The sequence below is a fragment of the Bactrocera tryoni genome, chromosome 2, assembly GCF_016617805.1.
Source record: "Bactrocera tryoni isolate S06 chromosome 2, CSIRO_BtryS06_freeze2, whole genome shotgun sequence".
NCBI classification, from domain to species: Eukaryota; Metazoa; Arthropoda; class Insecta; order Diptera; family Tephritidae; genus Bactrocera; species Bactrocera tryoni.
The window spans coordinates 49,250,602-49,269,958 of NC_052500.1; the positions used below are offsets into that span (position 1 = coordinate 49,250,602).

Sequence of the window (19,357 nt, forward strand, 5' to 3'; positions counted from 1 at the left end):
TATGTGTATATATTTCCCTTTATTGAATAGTATCATATAACTACATATATACATTTTCGTATGATAAATTTGTGTAAATATTCTTGATTGGATTAAAGGAATGTAAATAGAGAGTCTAGTCACAATAAGCACTTGGAATAACATACAAATGATGTCTTAATGCAAATGGAAGAACTTAAAAGCGATCTTGTAGGTGGGCATCCGTGGCATAAGCAATACAACTGCAAGGATGTCCTATAAAAATGAAACAACAAGTTGTGTATTAGATTCGTATGGTATGCTTTATTGAAAATGTATTGCTTAACAAAACTACAACAAAGGAAATGTTGAGAGTGGTATTAAATACATACATATATATTCGTAATCGCATATAAAATTTTAAGTACTTGAGTTTTCATACAAGGTAATAAGGATTAGGAGCATACATAAGTGATTACTTTAAAGTTTCTGCTTATTGATTGAAACAACAATAATTAGTGTATAATAATATTATATAAACATATGTATTTGTATTAGTTGGGGTACATACATATGTACTTAAGTACTTATGAGCTTATAATAACTTCAAATAACTTATCGAACTGAGCATGTATTAGTGTGTAATTAAGGACAATTAAGTAATTGTTTACATATTCCAAACATATATATTTAGAAGTGTATTTTCGAGTGATCGCCCGCCGCAAATTGTGCTCACACACACATACATACAGTGAAAAGTTTGGTACAAAGTGTATTTTCTTGCTAATTTTCAATCTAAGTACATTGGGAAACGACTCCAAACAACCTGGCCTATGCTATTTATAACAACTGCAATTGAGATTTCCGAAAAAAGAAAGGACATACAAAAAATTTAAATCAATTAAAACAAATTAAACGAAAAATGGAACACAAAACGTAACTAAGTGATGAAAATGAAGATTACATATGCATGAACTTTTTTTTTAAATACACATGAAAATAAAAATCGAAATATGTGTGATTATGTATACAAGTATTACTATAAATTACAAAAAACAAATAAAATAACCAGAAAAACGTTAACTGCTGCTGCACCGAAGCTGAAGGGTACTACAATTACAAAAGATTATGATCGTTCAGTTTGTATATCAGCTACATGTTGTAGTGATCAGATCTGAACAATTTCTTCGGAGATTACCCCACCGTCCAGGGCAATAATCCACATCGAATTTCTTGAAGATATCTCATCCAATTAAATAGTTTCCCATACAAGCACTTGATTCCGATCGTTAAGTTTGTATGGCAGCTACAAGCTGTAGTAATACGATATGAAAAATTTCTGCGGAGATTGTGCCAATAATCCATACAAAATTGCTTCAAGATAGCTCATCCTGTTAACGTTCCATACAAGGACGTGAGCTCGAACGGTAACTTTGCATGACAGCCATATGCTAAAGTTGTCCGATATCGGCTGTTCCGACAGGTGAGCAGTTTCTTAGAGGCAAAAAGAAGTGTGTAAAATTTCAAGTCGATATCTCAAAAACTGAGGGATTAGTTCGCGTATATACAGACAGACAGACGTACTTGAGTAATTCAACTCAGCTCCACACGCTGATCATTTATATACATATTTTATAGTGCCTCGAATGTTTTCTTCCTACATGACAAATACCATATTCAGGGTGTAACAAAATATTCTGCTAATATGTCTATAATATCTAACTTGCCACAATTATATTTACAGCCACTGAGTTAAGAAAATACATAACATCTCAAAATTCAACTACAGTTATTGCCAGTGTATGCATGTTTGTGTATGTATGTGTGCCTTACATGTTTCTAGTTAAGTGTGGCCCTAGTCATAGCGGTCTGAAGCCAACACCCAATAAATGAAATTGAAACATTTCAACTTGCCTCGCGGTTTGCACTGCAAATGCTCTTTTATGTACTGGCAGGGACACTGAAATTGTCCACAATGACGTCCCGGCTCCAGTGGCGTAACATCGACCAGACCACGTAACGCCTCCATGCCCCAGCGTGAGGCATAACGCAGGAAAAGCTGTGTACCACGCTCCTGTCGATTTAATTTTCGGAATTTTTTTCATTTCATTATTGGTAAATACAATAGTAACAAATTTATGGTAGTGTGGTATGTGGATGAGCAGAGAGTTTTAAAGTGTGTGCAAAAATGGTGCGTGCAAAGTAATAAACTTTTATAAGTTTAATATAATGTTATATATTTAAAAATTATGAAACAAAGCTATGATTTTCTACAAAATGCAGAATGAATTGTATGTTAAATTATGTGTATGTGTGAAAAGAGCACAATTCCTTAGCGATCTAGCTGCAATTATATATAGAATGGACGCCGAACCAAGCGCACCCATGCCGTCATTTATTTATTTAGTAAAGTCTATGAACAATGATTCTTACAGACTAATGAAAAACTAGGATGCATATTAGAATTCTAAAATAATAAAATTACAATAACAAGAGTAGATAACTTAAACTAAAAAACAGAATTGAGGGTATTAATGAAGGATACCCTAGAGTGAGAAAAAGTCAAGTAGAACTTTCTCGGAGATCGAGTTAAACTCCCGCATAGCCCTCTTGAGGGGAGCATATTCAGCAAAATTAGTACTTTCCTTTTTGTAATAAAATGGCGAAATGGATCTGAGACAACGCTGGGGAGTATTGAAGTTGAGTTTCCCTAATAAGTAGGGACAGTCAATTTCCCCGTTAATTACATTGTAGACAAATGAAAGTGAGAGAACGGACCTTCGATTTTCCAGCGATTTAAGATGTAAAAGCAATAAACGCGATGTATACGATGTTATTGGGTCAACAAACTTTAAGGAGCGGAGAGCATATTTAAGAAAGATCTTTTGAACACGCTCGATCCTGTTAATTGACGATATGCAATATGGTCTCCAAATAAACACTGCATACTCCAAGATGGAACGCACAAAACATGTGTACAGTAATTTTAATGTGTAAGGGTCGGAAAAATTTGTAGAATTTCGACGGACAAAGCCAAGTACAGAAAAAGATTTTGAAGTGATATAGTTGATGTGATTACTGAAAGAAAATCTGTTGTCAAAGATTACCCCAAGATCTTTGATTTCCGTAACGCATTTTAGGACGCAATTAGAAATACTGTAGCTAGAAGATAATATGTTGCGTCCCTACCATAGGAGATCTGTGAGCATTTATCTACATTCAGAAAAAGTTTCGATTTCAGGCACCAATTATGAAAAGTATCAATATCACATTGAAGTTTGAGTACATCTTGTGTGTTATTGATTAATGCAAAAATTTTTAAGTCATCTGCATATAACAGAAAGTTGGCGAAAGAGAAGCAACAGGAGATGTCATTGATAAACAGCACAAAGAGAAGTGGACCCAAGACGCTTCCTTGTGGGACTCCCGAAGACGCAGTGAATGAATCAGATGACACTCCATCAACAGTGACTACGCATCGTCTGTTTTGCAAATATGATTTAATCCACATCAAGAAGGCCGAGTGAAATCCTAGTGATGATAATTTTTTAATTAGAATATTATGTGATACCTTATCAAAGGCTTTAGAGAAATCTGTGTAGACACAATCTACTTGAAATCCAGCGGAGAATGCAGACATACAATAATCACTAAAAACTGCTAAGTTTGACACAGTGGAGCGCCCAGGGACAAACCCATGCTGATTGACATTAATTATTGATTTTACTGCAAAATATAATTTATTTTTAACAGAACACTCAAAAATTTTCGAAATAGTAGAGAGTTTAGAAATAGGCCTGTAATTGCAGACATCATCCTTTCTACCACCTTTATGAATAGGGGTAATGCATGTCAATTTCCAGTCAGAAATGAAATCCCCGGTGGCGAGAGACTTATTGAAGATAAGCATGAGAGGATATAATAAGGCAGTGCAATTTTTTATAAATACGGGCGGAAGCCCGTCTAAATCCAATTTGGACGAGGACTTAATGTCACAAATAGCCTTAGCAATATCGTCCTGTGAAAGACACAGTGAGCCAAAATTTATGGATGGGAAGTTATCAGCTGAAAAAGTGGAACTAGTACCAGGATCATCTTGAACATAGTTCGATTTGAAAAATTCAGCGAACAAATTGGAGATTTCGACCGGAGTGCATGCCGACTTATCACCCCAGCGTAAAGCAGAGGGAATGGCCGAACACGCTCTTTTAGATTTTACAAAGTTCCAAAAGAACTTAGGGTTTGACTTAATTGTAGACTCCGTATTATTAATAAACCTTTTGTAGAGGAACTTATCCAATTCATTAAACAGTTTTGTGTAGTGCTGATATTGAACAAAGGAAACATGAGATTTAGTTGAAGAGAATTTTCTAAAATATTTATTTCTAAGATTTTTTAGACGTTTAAGGTCCTTAGTGTACCAAGGCAACTTATATGGTTGTATGTGTTTCAGCGGGATATTATAATGACAGAATTCCTGGATTGATTTCTTAAAAATGGAGAAACTATTAGCTGTATCAAGTCCCGATAGTAAATCATCCCATTTTATTTCAAAGAGCTGATTGTTGAGCCGTTCAAAGTCGCAAAATGCAAAATTGAAACCAAGCCCATCAATTGGTTTGACAGGGGCGAAAAGATAAGTATCCACCTCAAACGCTAGCGGTGAATGATGGATGGTGGCTGGAGTAATTGGAGAGAATCCATCAAGAATCCTAAATTTTAAATTATCACTAAGAAAGACTAGGTCAAGAAATCGATCGAGACTATTTGAATATGAGTTGATTTGTATCAGATTGAGACCAAGCAAGCTATCAATGAGAAATAACTCCTGAGAAGACGAAAAATTTGAAGGAATAAGAGCAGGACTATAGGAACAACCAGACCAGACGATATTGCTTAGATTAAAGTCACCCAAAACACAAATATTATTCTCTTTCACCTTGTTTAATACCAGCGAGGAAATATTATTTGCGTGCAACTTGTACAACTCTAGCGGACTATTAGGAGGGATGTATGAGACTGCAATGAACAGAGCATCATCGACACAAAAGTACATATTTACTGTAATATTAGTCGTAATCGATTCGCCCATTCCGTGCTCGCTGACTTTGGGCTCTGCTCTCTCTGCTCTTATACTTTGAAACGGCAACCAAGTTGGCTAGTCGAATTCTATTCCAGAGAGTAAGTGCATACCTCATTAAAGTGGTATAACCTCTTACGCTCTAACGCTTGGCGAATCGAAGACAACAATTTGAGATTTATTTTGTATTTATATATAACTATAATATACTTAAGGTTGTTTGACACATTTTTATTGTTTAAATTTTTTTTGTTTCATGTAAATATATACAATTGCCAAAATATTTAGTATGCAAATAGTGATTATTAAAAATGTTTAGATTTTTATGTATTTACAAAGGCTTGATTTTATTGTTAGATCTTCTTCAAAACAGCATTCTTTACTTTCGATCAATTTTATTTCGCAAACACAAATAGTTAACTAATATACATACACAAATAAAAATTTATGTTTATGACAGGATTTATTAAAAAAATAAAGGAAAAATCATGTAAGTATCATGGTAAAGAAGACACGGGATGTGACCCATACAAATTTAAGGTTCAGGTTACATGTTATGATCTATTACAAACAGGTTCTCAATGTAACAATGCCAGTGTTGTTTTTAAACATCGCCCTGTTGTCAAATTCTAATTTTTTCAATCATAACACATTGTACGGATAATAGCTTCCAGTTGAGAATCTGTTTTTAGGTTTCAACCACGGAGCAAGCCGAAACAACTGAAGTTTAAACAATTGATATCGTGTGTTTTTAATTCCAAAAAATCGCTGCTTTTTTGGCTGTTACACTAAGTGTGCTCTTTAAGGGGTTTTATACAGTTAAAATTTTCAAAAAACCGATTTTTTTATATTTATTTTCTTGGTGTACATATACTTAAGAATACATACAGAAAATTTTATATCGTACTGGTGAATATTTTCGAAGTTGCAGAATACTTGGAAGTATAAGGCCGAACTTTAAACGCGTTTTTCTCAAAATGATGTTTTCAATGTTGGTGACCTACATTGCACGAAAACGGCTAAACCGATTATTCTCAAATTTTAACACATTTTATTTTTTATTTCTTAAAAATATTTTTTAGAAATTAATTGAAGATTTTTTTCACCGATAAAATTTTTTTTCTAAATAATTATGAAATTTGGTTCAAAAATCGATTTTTTTTGTGAAACCGCCATTTTGTCAAAAAAATTTATTTTGCTTATTCCTTTCAATGCTTTACTAGACATGACATTACTTTAGTGAATTTTTTTTTCGTTGCTTAATATCAGAGGGTATAGTTCAGAGATATGTATAGTGGTAAATCAAAACGTCTTTTATGGGAGGAGCTCACGGATATCACCTGTAGTTCTTTCCACATAATTGTATTTGTGCTAATGCTAGGTCGCAAAATATAGTTAAAGATACCATGAAGTGTGTACAAATTTTTGGATCAATAAACATAAAAGTTTTCTCAGAAAAATTCTCAAAATTCGCTTTTTCAACTGTACACTACCATAACCCCTTTACATAAGTTGTATAACCCCTTAACAGTCGATTATGCAAGGGGACAGTTTACATATAAGGTTGTCAAATATCCGCCTTTTTGTCTTTTGAATTTCGCAGCTATGTATAAAGCGCTACAGAGCTCGTATCTGATAATACTATACATCTTTGAAAGGTCTTGACATAACCTACATAACAACGCTATGCATGATTAGTTTGGTTTGATTGGCGGAGGAATGGTTTCGACGATTCAGGTGCGGGTGAAAACGACACCATGGATAAGCCAGCCGGCGGAAGACCTGTGACGACGAATATCGACCAAATTATGGAAAACATTGAGTTAGACCGGCATGTGGCATTTCGTGACATCGCCCAGAAAATGGAAGTTAGTCATCAAACAATTTTAAACCGTCTTCAAAAGGCTGGATACACAAAAAAGTTTGAAGTTTGGGTGCCGCATGATTTGGCGCAAAAAACCTTCTGGACCGAATGAACGCCCATTTTTGATGCGGATGGTGACTGGTGATGAAAAATTGATCACATACGACAATATCAAGCAAAATCGGTTGTGGTCGAAGGCAGTTGAATCGTCCCAACCAGTAGCCAAGCCGCGATTGACGGCCAGGAAGGTTTTGCTGTGTGTTTGGTGGGATTGGAAGGGAATCATCCACTATGAGCTGTTCCCATATGGCCAGACGCTTAATTCTACTATCTACTGCGAATAACTGGACCGCTTGAAGCAGGTGATCGGCCAGAAGCGTCCAGAATTGGCTAACAGGAAAGGTGTAGTGTTCCACCAGGACAACGTCAGACCATACACTTGGTTGATGACTAGTCAGAAGCTACGGGAGCTCGGACGGGAGGTTTTATCACATCCACCATCCACCATATAGCCCGGAGATATGGCCAAGTAATTTCCACCTGTTTCTGTCCATGGCGAACGCTCTTGTTGGTGTAAGGTTGAACTGAAAGAGGCTTGTGAAAAGTGGTTGTCCGAGTTCTTCGCAAATAAGGAGGGGGAACTCTACGAGGTGGGTATTATGAAGTTGCCTTCTAGGTGGAAACAGACTATCTAACGAAACGGCGCATATTTGAACCAAATCCGATCACTGTAACACTTTTTGTAAAGCATTGAATAAAGAGCAAAAAAGCGGATGGGAGATATTTGACAACCAATATATAATACACGTACTAACAGTTATCTAACCAATACTTCAGTATTTTGTATCAACAAAGCTGACTTTTTTCCGTTGTAAACTTGATAAAGACACCAATTACTTTTAAAAATTTGCTTAAAATGGCTTGAAATTTTCAGAGTATTTTAGGAAATGTTGGGACTCTAAGACGAGATCTTTCTTTTAGGCTACGCATACTTTTTAGTCCGTTAAGTACGCTTGTTTAGCAAAGTATTTTCTAAAGCAAAGTCTGTCGCATTTTTTCGGAAATCACAGTTAAGTGAACATAATGCCATTTTACTGCTTTAAACTTGTCTCTTCGTTTCATAGCTGCCTCGACAGTGGTGTGTGTCTATGCTAAGCCGCTTAGACGCAAGTAATGCTGTTTTGATAGCAGTGCTTTTGATTAGTCCTTCTAAGATTCAAGCTGTCTAAAATTAAATAAGGTTTACTTAATGGTGTCAGTACCATGTCTGCGGCACTTAGTATGTGATGTTTGGTGTGCAAATATGTTATAAACATTTTCGAAAATAACAATTGTAAATAAATACATATATAGTTATAACGTATAATACACAAATACAAGATTTATTATTACTATGTTTTTTTTTTGTTAATTTTTTTATATTTTTTATTTATGCCACACTGTTAAATATAATTGCTTGGTGATGTTTTCTACAAACTTATGAATGGGGCATAATATTTTTTACTGAAAGCAAATAGAGTATATACAAAAATATGTTTTTTTAATTTTTATTTTTTTTTCTAATTTTACGCCTACGTTCAATGTCTACAAATCGTAGATTTTAAATATGTCTTTGCACATTTTCATGTTTTGAGCCAACTTGAGTTTCAACAACAACACGATTTTTTGCTTGCGCCGTCGTTTAAGCGCGTCTAAAGCCAGCAGCCAATGCAATTAATGCCACAACACTGTTTGCCTCGCAACTGTATTTTGATTTTGTTGCGCAGCAGCTCCTCCTCGTACTGACACGGGCAGATGGACGATTGCAAATGGCGTGGAGTCTCGTGTACGCCCGCCTCCTGCACGGTCCAGTCCAAGCGACGACGCAGGAAATCCTTGCCCCAACGTTGCAAATAGCTGAGGAACAGCTCCTGTGCTACAACCTAAGTGAAATGAGCGGGCAAAGATACCCAAGTGTAGTACTCGTAGAGAAAGAGTTATTTGCATGAATTCATTTTTATACATATGTATGTGCGTGTGTATGTGTTTGTGGCAAGTGTGTTTTTTCGTGTTTTTGTGCACTTCAATGTGTTAATTGTGAGACAATACAGATGTGATTGCGAAAAATTGTTAAAAAATGCGAAAATTTCAAGTGTTCAACGCCATCTCCCCGCCGCCGTTGCACTCACCTGTTTGCGCGACAAACGCACCGGATTATTGCCTTGTATGACAATATCATTCACATCAATATCTAATTTGCGCTCCCAACCGGCCTTGATGGCTTCACCGCCATTTTGTTCGGTGTGTTCGAGAAATTCATTTAGGAAACTGACACATTGCGTCGCATCGAAATACATGAAGCACAAGTTCACTTTGTGGCACGAGATGCGTCCACGGTCGTCAAGTATGAGTAGAATTTTGTGCTTCATTAGCTGACGATTGACGCGCGCTAAGCATTTCTCCAGGCCACGTGACAAGCGAAGTTTTACCCACATGCAGAGGAAAATGGCGGCCGCATTGAGGAATAGCCAACCGACGCCGAGCGAGAAGAGCGCCACGCCTTGTAGGCCAGAGAAGAGCAACGTCAGCAGCACTGTGAAGGCTAGCAAAATCCAGCAGACAAGTATGCGCTTATAGCAGATGTTGTAGACGGTGAAGCGGTAATCGTTGACCAATGTCTCCATGGCGTTGACATACTCTTCGACGGTGAGCTGTAGTGAGAGGCGCGGATATGTTATATAAACAACAAGTAAGGAAGGGCTAAGTTCGGGTGTCACCGAACATTTTATACTCTCGCATGATAAAGTGATAATCGAGATTTCATTATACGTCATTTACATATTTTTCAAATACCGTATTTTTGTAAAGTTTTATTCCGCTATCATCATTGGTTCCTAATGTATGTACTCGTATTATACAGAAAAGGCATCAGATGGAATTCAAAATAGCGTTATATTGGAAGAAGGCGTGGTTGTGAACCGATTTTACCTATATTTTGTACATGTCATCAGGGTGTTAAGAAAATATTATATACCGAATTTCATTGAAATCGGTAGAGTAGTTCCTGAGATATGGTTTTTGGTCCATAAGTGGGCGAGGCCACGCCCATTTTCAATTTTTAAAAAACGCCTGGGTGCAGCTTCCTTCTGCAATTTCTTTCGTAAAATTTTGTGTTTCTGACGTTTTTTGTTAGTCCGTTAACGCACTTTTAGTGATTTTCAACATAACCTTTGTATGGGAGGTGGGCGTGGTTATTATCCGATTTCTTTCATTTTTGAACTGTATATGGAAATGCCTAAAGAAAACGACTCTGTAGAGTTTGGTTGATATAGCTATAGTAGTTTCCGAGATATTTACAAAAAACTTAGTAGGGGGCGGGGCCACGCCCACTTTTCCAAAAAAATTACGTCCAAATATGCCCCTCCCTAATGCGATCCTTTGTGCAAAATTTCACGTTAATATCTTTATTTATGGCTTAGTAATGACACTTTATAGGTTTTCGGTTTCCGCCATTTTGTGGGCGTGGCAGTGGGCCGATTTTGCCCATCTTCGAACTTAACCTTCCTATGGAGCCAAGAAATACGTGTACCAAGTTTCATCATGATATCTCAATTTTTACTCAAGTTACAGCTTGCACGGGCGGACGGACAGACGGACGGACGGACGGACAGACGGACGGACAGACGGACGGACAGACGGACGGACAGACGGACGGACAGACGGACGGACAGACAGACATCCGGATTTCGACTCTACTCGTCGCCCTGATCACTTGGTATATATAACCCTATATCTGACTCTTTTAGTTTTAGGACTTACAAACAACCGTTATGTGAACAAAACTATAATACTCTCGTTAGCAACATTGTTGCGAGAGTATAAAAATGTTTAAAGGTGTACTCACGGTTAGACCTTGCGCCATCAGTTCTTCGGGTACCAGTTCAGGACGGAATATAGCTGGCGTTATCCACGGCCACTTAGTGTTGGCAGGCAGCAAGGTAACTATAACATCGCCATTAGCTAGATAGTAGAATATAATTAATATTTACTTTTTTACACGGTTACACAATCATTGATAAATGACAAAAAATTGTGAATACTCTAATCATTTCACCTATTATTTCTCCCCTGTGAAAAGCCATATAATTTAGGGTTGTCATGTAACTACCAATAAGCATTAAGGGATTATATCCGTAAAGTCAGACAAAATTCGCACTTTAACAACGAAGTTCACTCTTTTGACTAAATTAAGATTCTCTTGACACCGTAGCCGATCTCAAGGAGATTCTAAGAAAAAATCTCTGGCGGGGAGGAATTTTTTTCTGCTTGAAATTAACTCATATACAAAAACTGAAAAATTGTATTATCGCTATACGTAGATAAATATAGGTAAGGCTCGAAGGCCTAATCGAAGTTTTTAACAAAAAAGTGGAATTTTGTACAAACAAGTTTACCTTTTAGAGTTTCTAAGAAATCGAAATTCGTATCAAATGTCTTATTTCTTCGAAATTACCAAACAAATATATCTAAAGAGATCGTGAGAAATTTTCTGTTCGTTTTAGTCAAACGCTTGAGATAAATTTTTAACACCGACTCTGAAAACAGCGTTTCGAGAAAAACACATATAAGGTTTTGTGTACCTCATGTATCTGAAACTATTTGCTTGATCAAATTCAATTTTCGGAGAATATTCTCAAGCATATATAGATTTGCTAAATATGCAAATTCAAAAATAGATTTTGTGAAATTCACAAGCTGATAACCCCTTAAATACATACTTCCAGTCAGAAATTATTAGAGCCTTTGAATACCGTTTTCCAGTCAGAAATTTCGATTAAAAACTGCACAGGAAAACAGGAACAGGTATAGTATCTGAGAATTTTGAGTAATTTTATAATTCCAAGTCAGGATTCCTGGCACAAAAGTTAAATAAAAAATAATATAAAAATAAAAGAACTCAATATCACAATTTATCAAAGCGCCATGAGATTATGAGTCAAAAACTTAGTCAGACATCTAGGATTTCGAATAGTGTCGTTCTGAAATATTGTGTTGATGACAATGTGAAAAATAACTATTATTTTTCTGATTTATGGAAATATTTACAAATCCGATTTCAAAACCGAAAATCATTCTTTTAAGTTTTTATATTTACTCTTTCAACCTGATTTCGATGAGGAAAATTGAGCAAAACTCTTGAAATTTTACAAGAAAATCGTCTATGCTACAGAGTCAATTTGCATTTCTGAAGACAGAATGTGTAGAAAAGGAAAAGAAATATAAATGAATATTTGAAAATTTAAAAAAGATTTTATGAGATTTGGCTTGCAAAACCAGCAAATCCAGAACGATCGTTTCCGACTTTAAGAAGAATGAAATGTTTTCTTCAGAAGTCGTCAAGAAGATGGAATAAGATGTTCAAAACCCGAAAGCCACCGTATATCCGCCACTGATTGTAGATGGCGGCAAAACCACTAAGGTACTAAGACCGGAGAGATGCCGTACAGTGTGCAGAGTAAAGAAGAATACTCGAATAAGTCTATCCGCCATCGCATCCAACGATTAGAGTTGTGCCTCTCCACTTTATGAAAGGTTTTGCTGAAATTTCTTGGCTTGTCGGCTCTGACCCCAAAACGGGATGGCCCCGACCCCGATTTTCAAAAGAAATTTTTTTTCAGAGATGAAGCTCAATTTCAGTTGAAAGGATATGTTATAAAATTGTTGCATTTGTCCATAAGTCATTGTTGAGACGCCGTTACAACTTCAAAAAGTCATTATTTGTTTTCTTTCTACCACCATGGGTAGAGGGAATCATTGGTCCATATTTCTTCAAAACAGAAACCGGCATTAGTTTTACATTCAATGGGACTCGCTAAAGAACCATGATAAACGACCTTTTCGTGCCTGAGTTGGATGATTAGTATTCTTGTGGACAACCTTTGGCTTCAACAAGACAGCGCTTCATGTTCTGCAGCCAACGAAACAATCAATTTATTGAATGATACTTTTAGTGAACGCATTATCTTACGTCGTGGGACTTTAGCGTGGTCTCCAAGATCGCACGATTTAACACCACTGTACTATTGTTGTGAGGTTAGGTGAAGTCTACGCAGATAAACCCGAGACGATTGACGTCTTAAAAGATAATATTCGGCACGTTAATGCTGACACAAGTTCTCTATTGATGCAAAAGTGGTCGAATATTGAAACTATTAGCTGAAATTTATTCGATTTAGCTTACTAAAAACATAATGTGTCTATACAACGCAATTTTTTGGGATTAAAAAAGCTACAGTTTTGTTCATTGCTGGCTTCTTTTGACAATTCACTATATTTACAACAAATTTAAACTCGACACTTTGAAATTATATTAGAAATTCATAACTCGAGTTTGCTGCTGGAGGTCGGATACCAGTATTAACTTCAGTTTGATTTTGGTGGTTGCTGGTTCTGTCTTGGATATTAAAAGGTTTACTAAGAAGAGTGTGGTAGCCTCCTAGTTCTAGCTAATTTAATGCAACTCCTCCAAATACGATTAAGTTTGATATAGTTGTTGAAAATTTTGTAAGTTTTGGAGGAATGCCACTACTGCTACTTCTGAAAGGTTGGGTGGAAGTTTCGCACTTTCTTATCTCAAAAGGAGTGATGGCAGCAACAAAAGAGCTTCTCTCTCGCAAAGCTACCGAGTTGTTAAAAATTTAAATTGTTTCAAACCTATTTATAATTATTTATTTTATCATTTTAAGCCAATTGCAAAAGTAAACCTCTCATAATACCCATAAATCTATGCGTAAAATAGACTAAATACCCCACAATACTCCAGCAGACTTACCGAAACCTTCACGTATGCGACCCGTCGACAGTTCAATGGTACGCATCGGTGGCACCGTTTCGACGGGTATTGATACGCTCGATGTTGTTGTCGCTGTTGTTGTTGCTGCCACTTTATGGCTACTACCATTCGATGGCGATGTGCCATTGTTATTTTGATAATGCTGTTGATGTTGTTGTTGTTGGTAGTGGTGCTGCTGGCCAGCACTTGCGACGCCAGCCACATTGGACGGTGACAATTTAGCCTTTTGCTGATGTTGTTGCTGCTGGTGCTGTTGCCCGCTTGGCTGTGCAGTGGGTGTGTGATGTTGTTGTAGTTTCGGCTGCGAACGACCGGATGCATTCAAATTGACATGCGTACTCTCCGTGTTCAAAACAGCGGGTGCTACATCCGGCCCTGGCGCTGGAGGTGAAGCGACGGAAACCGTTGTTCTTGCTGTTGCACGCTGTAAATGGCAATAAATGTTTTGCATATTGAATAAAGAATTGAAAAAAATGAGAAACTCTACGAGCTAACATGTGCACTTATAACTATGTAGTATATTTGTGTATGTAAATATATGTAAGTATGTATGTGTTTTGTGTATAAATTCCATAAATACCCTCCAACAATAACTTTTACCGCGCGTCTGTAGGCAAATATTGGCGCCGATAGTCGAAAATTTTAAAGTCACGTTCACTTGCAGTAATTTAACGGTACCTTTTTCGCTCGAACACTTTCAGGTTGCGCTTCTCTTTTGCTAGTTTCAATCTTATTTTATTCATTCTGTGTAATTTTTTATGTTTTCCGCTGCTTTGCCATGAACTCGGCTTTCTTCATTGGTTAATGACTTTGGTAGCACGTGCGTCAGTCATGCCTAACTTGTGGTGCTTGTTGCTTTTTTACAACGTTCGTACACGTATGTGTTTTTCATGTGTTTCCCATCTGCCTACTTATATTTTGCGCTTTTATTTGTAGGCCTACAAAGCGTTTCAATTCGAGAAATTATGAAATCAATATTATTGATTGTGTTCTCTTTCGCTTTTCGCGTGCTGAAGCTGCCACAAACATACATACATATTTACGATGTATGATTCAATAATTTTTTTCTACAAACTCGTTACATTCTACTTATACGTGTGCTAATTGCATCATGTGAGCTACGCATTTGTGGAATGCTGAAAAACGCTGGCTTATTTGGAGCGCAAAAACAAGTTGCTTGGAATTAAGCGTGCAGGGCCTTGACCACAAATAATTATATGAGAGTTGAACACAATTGCATAACTGCAGATACAGCAGTTAAACACAACAGAATAACAACAAGAAAGCGTTGTAGCGTTAAATTTTGAAAATGAGAAAAGGAAACATTATATATAGAGCACTTTAGAGTTAAAGACTATATGTAAAGCGGTATCATTAAAACATTATGCATAGTTTTGCGTAATGTATGTAATGTATACATATAATTAGTTTATGCTATAACAATTTTTCTGCAAGTATATGTACATTAGAGTGATTCAAAAAAAAAATTTTTTTTTTCGTTTGGTACTCGGAAAAATAGGTTCCTATAAGAATGAGGACCTTCCCGTTACAATTAAAAACTCATGTTTGGAGAGGCTTTCTTAGAGGTGTCTAGGAACCTATTTTTTAGAGTACCAAACAAAAACATTTTTTTTGATCCACCTTAATATGCATTGATGTTTGACGATGAATATCTCGTAAACGCTTAGCTTAATCGAAAAATCATATGAGACCATTTTTATAGAGCAGTAAATTTCCTACAAAACTATAAACTTTATCATTCATAATAATTTTTTTTCATTGAGTTATAAAATTCATAAGAAATAAAAAATGTTCCCAAAAATAATCAAACTTTAACTGTTAATATCTTTTAAACGTTTGGGTTTACGAAAAAATCATAATAGACCTTTTTTGTAGAGCATTCAATTTCCTGCAAAATCTAAGGAACGAGATATTTTATCAAGTAGTTGGAAGCGAGGTATAAATTTTTCTATCTGATAACACTGTGGAACATTTTTGGGGTTATTGTTTGGGGGGTGAGAAATTCCAAGTCAGGGTGATGGTACTAGGTCAGTATAGTAAAACCTTTTTTTTAATGACCTTTTAAATTTTTTCCTTATCTTGATGTTTTTTCGCTTAGTTGTAACATTTCGGCAAAAACGTAGTTTAACATAACTCGCGAACCACTATTATCTATTTTTCCAATCCATTAGACGGTTGTAGCAGCTTTTACACACTATATTTGGTACCCAATTTTCGTTCCCTATAACATTTAAAAGATCATAAAAAAAACTGACTCATACGAACGCCAAACCCTTTGAGGGTTTTACTATACTGACCTAGCACCATCACCCTGACTTGGAATTTCTCACCCCCCAGATTAGCTTTTGTACTGTGTAATAAGAAAAAATAGAAAACTGTATGTAGGAGGACCTTCCCGTTACAATTAAAAACTCATGTTTGGAGAGGCTTTCTCAGAGGTGACTAGGAACCTATTTTTCTGAGTACCAAACGAAAAAAAAAATTTTTTTTTTTTTGAATTACTCTAATGTACATACTTGGGTCTAAAAGCCAAGCCAAAATTCTCACTTTTAAATTATCCAAACCTGTTTTTGGCACTTTTGGAGCATATTCCCCATATATAGTATGTGTGAGATGTCCACAATAATTTCAGATTTATTATAATACAAAATACTGATACAAAGTTGATGATTGAAAATGAAAATGAAATGAAGAGCGAAAACGATGAAGCGTGCTAGCAGTCGGGATGATGCGCCAAGAAGAAGGAAAGATGGCGGTTCGTCAAGCTGACAGCTTATCCAGTTTTTGGGTTGCCATATCTATGCTTTTTGCAGAGTTGCATTTGGGGTTGCCACATATGTATTTATATATGTATGTACATATGCTAACTTCCGATGACTTTCGGCTGAGGTTTTCTTCACGTTGCAGTAATGAAGAAAACTCCCCGCAAAACCAATATTTTAGGCACAAAGTTTGACATATTTGAATAAAAAAAAATTTACAAATCCCAAGGACAGCACCTTATCAACGCTAATTCTGAATATTCTGAATAATAAAATCATAATCAAGCTACGCAATTTCTTGGTCCACTACACGAATATTGTAATTTCTTTTTTTCTTTTTGGCGCATTTCCTTTTTACTGACGTAGACATCGCTTACGCGGTTAGAGCCCAGTAATCAACTACTCGACAGTAGTTTCATCTTTTGGCTATTTGGCACCAATTGGAATTGAATCGATGAGTATCAGTTAGGAATCTTACTGTCATCGAAAGTGGAAACCATTTTGAAAGATAATTTGCGCCTAAGAAAAGTGAAAGAACAATTGGTTTCAAAATAACTAAATTATTTCGAAAAAAAGCATCGCGATAGCGTCTGCGAAACAATGCTTTTCGACTACCAGGATATTATGGCGATGAGTCTTGGATCTATGCTTACAACCTGGAAACAGACGATCAATCGGCCGAATATCGTGGCAAAGGTGAACCGATGCGGAAAAACCTCGTCAAAGCAGGTCAAAAATAAAGATTATGTTCGCAATTTTCTTCGATTATGGAGGTGTGGGCCAAGGAATACTATTTAAGTGTTATGCGCCGTAAAAAGGGGAAGGAATTATGAGTCGACTTCTGATTTTTGCACCACGCCAAACTTTCAACCAATACCGTGCAGCAACCAGCGTGTTCATCTTCTTTAGCTCCGTCTGACTTTTGGCAAATTCAAACCATCGCTCCGGGGAAATCTTTTTGAGTAAATTTAAGGCATTAGACGTGATTACGCGCATTGAAGACTGTCCCGGAAAGAGACTTTAATAACTGTTTCGAGGATTGGAATTTCTTTTAGTAACTATGTGTTCAGTTTGTATGGAAGCTATATGCTATAGTGAGCCGATCTGAACAATTTCTTCGGAGATTACATTATTATCTTAGAAAATAAGCTGTGCCAACTTTTGTGAATATATCTTGTCAAATGTGAAAGTTTTCCATACAAGAACTTGATTCCGAACGTTCAGCTTGTATGACAGCTATATGTTATAGTGGTCCGATATCGGCAGTTCCGACAAATAAACAGCTTCTTGAAAAGAAAATGACGTTTGCAAAATTTAAAAACGATACCTTATAAACTGAGGGACTAGTTCGTATATACATATACAAACAGACGGATAGACAGACGGACAGACAGACAGACGGACATGGCTAAATCGACTCAGCCCAACATACTGTTAATTTATATATCTACTTTATAGGGTCTCCGATGCTTCCTTCTGGGTGTTACAAAACTTAACATACCCCGTTCAGGGTATAAAAATCGGCCGGTAGGGCGTTTGATAAAAAATTTTACTGTGTGTATTTTTATATCAAAGACTTTTCAACTCTTGTAGTACATATTTGCGACAGCATCTAAAATATTAATAAATAAAAAAAAAATTAAGGACGGGCTAAATTCGGCTGTAAGCAAACATTTCATACCCTTGCAACTTCCAAGGATTAAAGGAAGGTAAGTACCTACAGGTACATAAAGCTTTGTGATTATATAGAGTCTAGTGAAAGTTTTCACCCGTTTTTATTCCCTCTGAGCACAGAGATGCACCGTTATCAGAAAAACACGCTCCCTCAATTTTATTGAGATAACTCACACATTGCCCGACATATGCTAAAGCTTTTAACACACAGACATATTATGATATATTGCTTCTTGATTCTTGTACAGAAAAGTGAAAGCGAATTCAGCTGAAATCGATCGAGCCAGTCCCGAGAGATCAGCCTAAAGAAAGGCGGTGCCATGTCCTTAGTGCAATTTTGACCCCGGCTACTTTTATGTCTCTTTTACATAGTTGTTAATTTATCGAGTTTTTAGTAGTTCTTGCCAGTTTAGTTTTAACTTAATATTTGTTATTTCAGCTTTCTGTTCCGATGATTTTTATTCTACAAAGATTTTTTTTTGTCAAAAATTATCTACCCTGGTCTAATCACCTAACACATTAAATGTTCAGAAGCTCATCCTGATTTTCCATTTGTAACAAAGAGATCTGTATTACGTAACTTAAGCTTTGCAATTACCGTTTCGCTATCGTCTCAAAAAGGTAGAAGAGAAATAATAGTATAGCCAACAGACAATTACTGTAAGGGAAGCTTGCTTTACCATTTAAGGGTTTCTCTATTTCGGTGAGATCCAACACTATATCGAATAATAATAGACTCACCAATTCTCTCTGCAAGAAAATTACTCATATAATATGAAGAACTCACTGTGTTTTCACTGTAACACTAATAAGCAACTCTGCGATATAGTGTCATTACTTGATGCGTTCTGAGGAGTTTATGGCAGCCGTAGCAGAGATTGTGTGATATATATATATGCCATCGTATATTATATATTTGAAAACTTTTTCTCCTCTTCTCTTCCTCTTCTCTTATTATACCGTGAACAAAGTGTACAAGTAATAAGTTTGCCACAAAATCCAGAGGGAAACGTCGGAGACCTTATGAAGTATAAGCGCAACGAACCGAGTCTATTTAGCCATGTTTGTCTGTCTGTGTATATACAAAGTAGACACTTCTTCTTCTTCTTAATTGGCGTAGACACCGCTTACGCGATTATAGCCGAGTTAACAACAGCGCGCCCGTC

The 19,357-nt window shown here is 36.3% G+C and overlaps 1 protein-coding gene across 9 annotated transcripts in view; it reads right to left on the bottom strand.

The window, feature by feature from the left end:
• Positions 1-19,357, bottom strand: part of LOC120767941 — a 30,557-nt gene continuing 11,200 nt past the window's right edge. For 6 of the 9 annotated variants that reach the window (XM_040094316.1, XM_040094315.1, XM_040094314.1 and 3 more), the window contains exons 3-6: positions 13,714-14,158; positions 10,786-10,901; positions 9,071-9,592; positions 8,322-8,824 (exon numbers count right to left, since the gene is read on the bottom strand). In XM_040094316.1, coding sequence (XP_039950250.1) covers positions 8,594-8,824; positions 9,071-9,592; positions 10,786-10,901; positions 13,714-14,158 — 1,314 coding nt within the window. In that variant the 3' untranslated portion in view covers positions 8,322-8,593. Of the gene's footprint in view, positions 235-255; positions 808-1,872; positions 2,033-8,321; positions 8,825-9,070; positions 9,593-10,785; positions 10,902-13,713; positions 14,159-19,357 lie in introns of those variants that run through there. The other 3 variants (XM_040094317.1, XM_040094318.1, XM_040094319.1) reach the window with 3 other exon arrangements.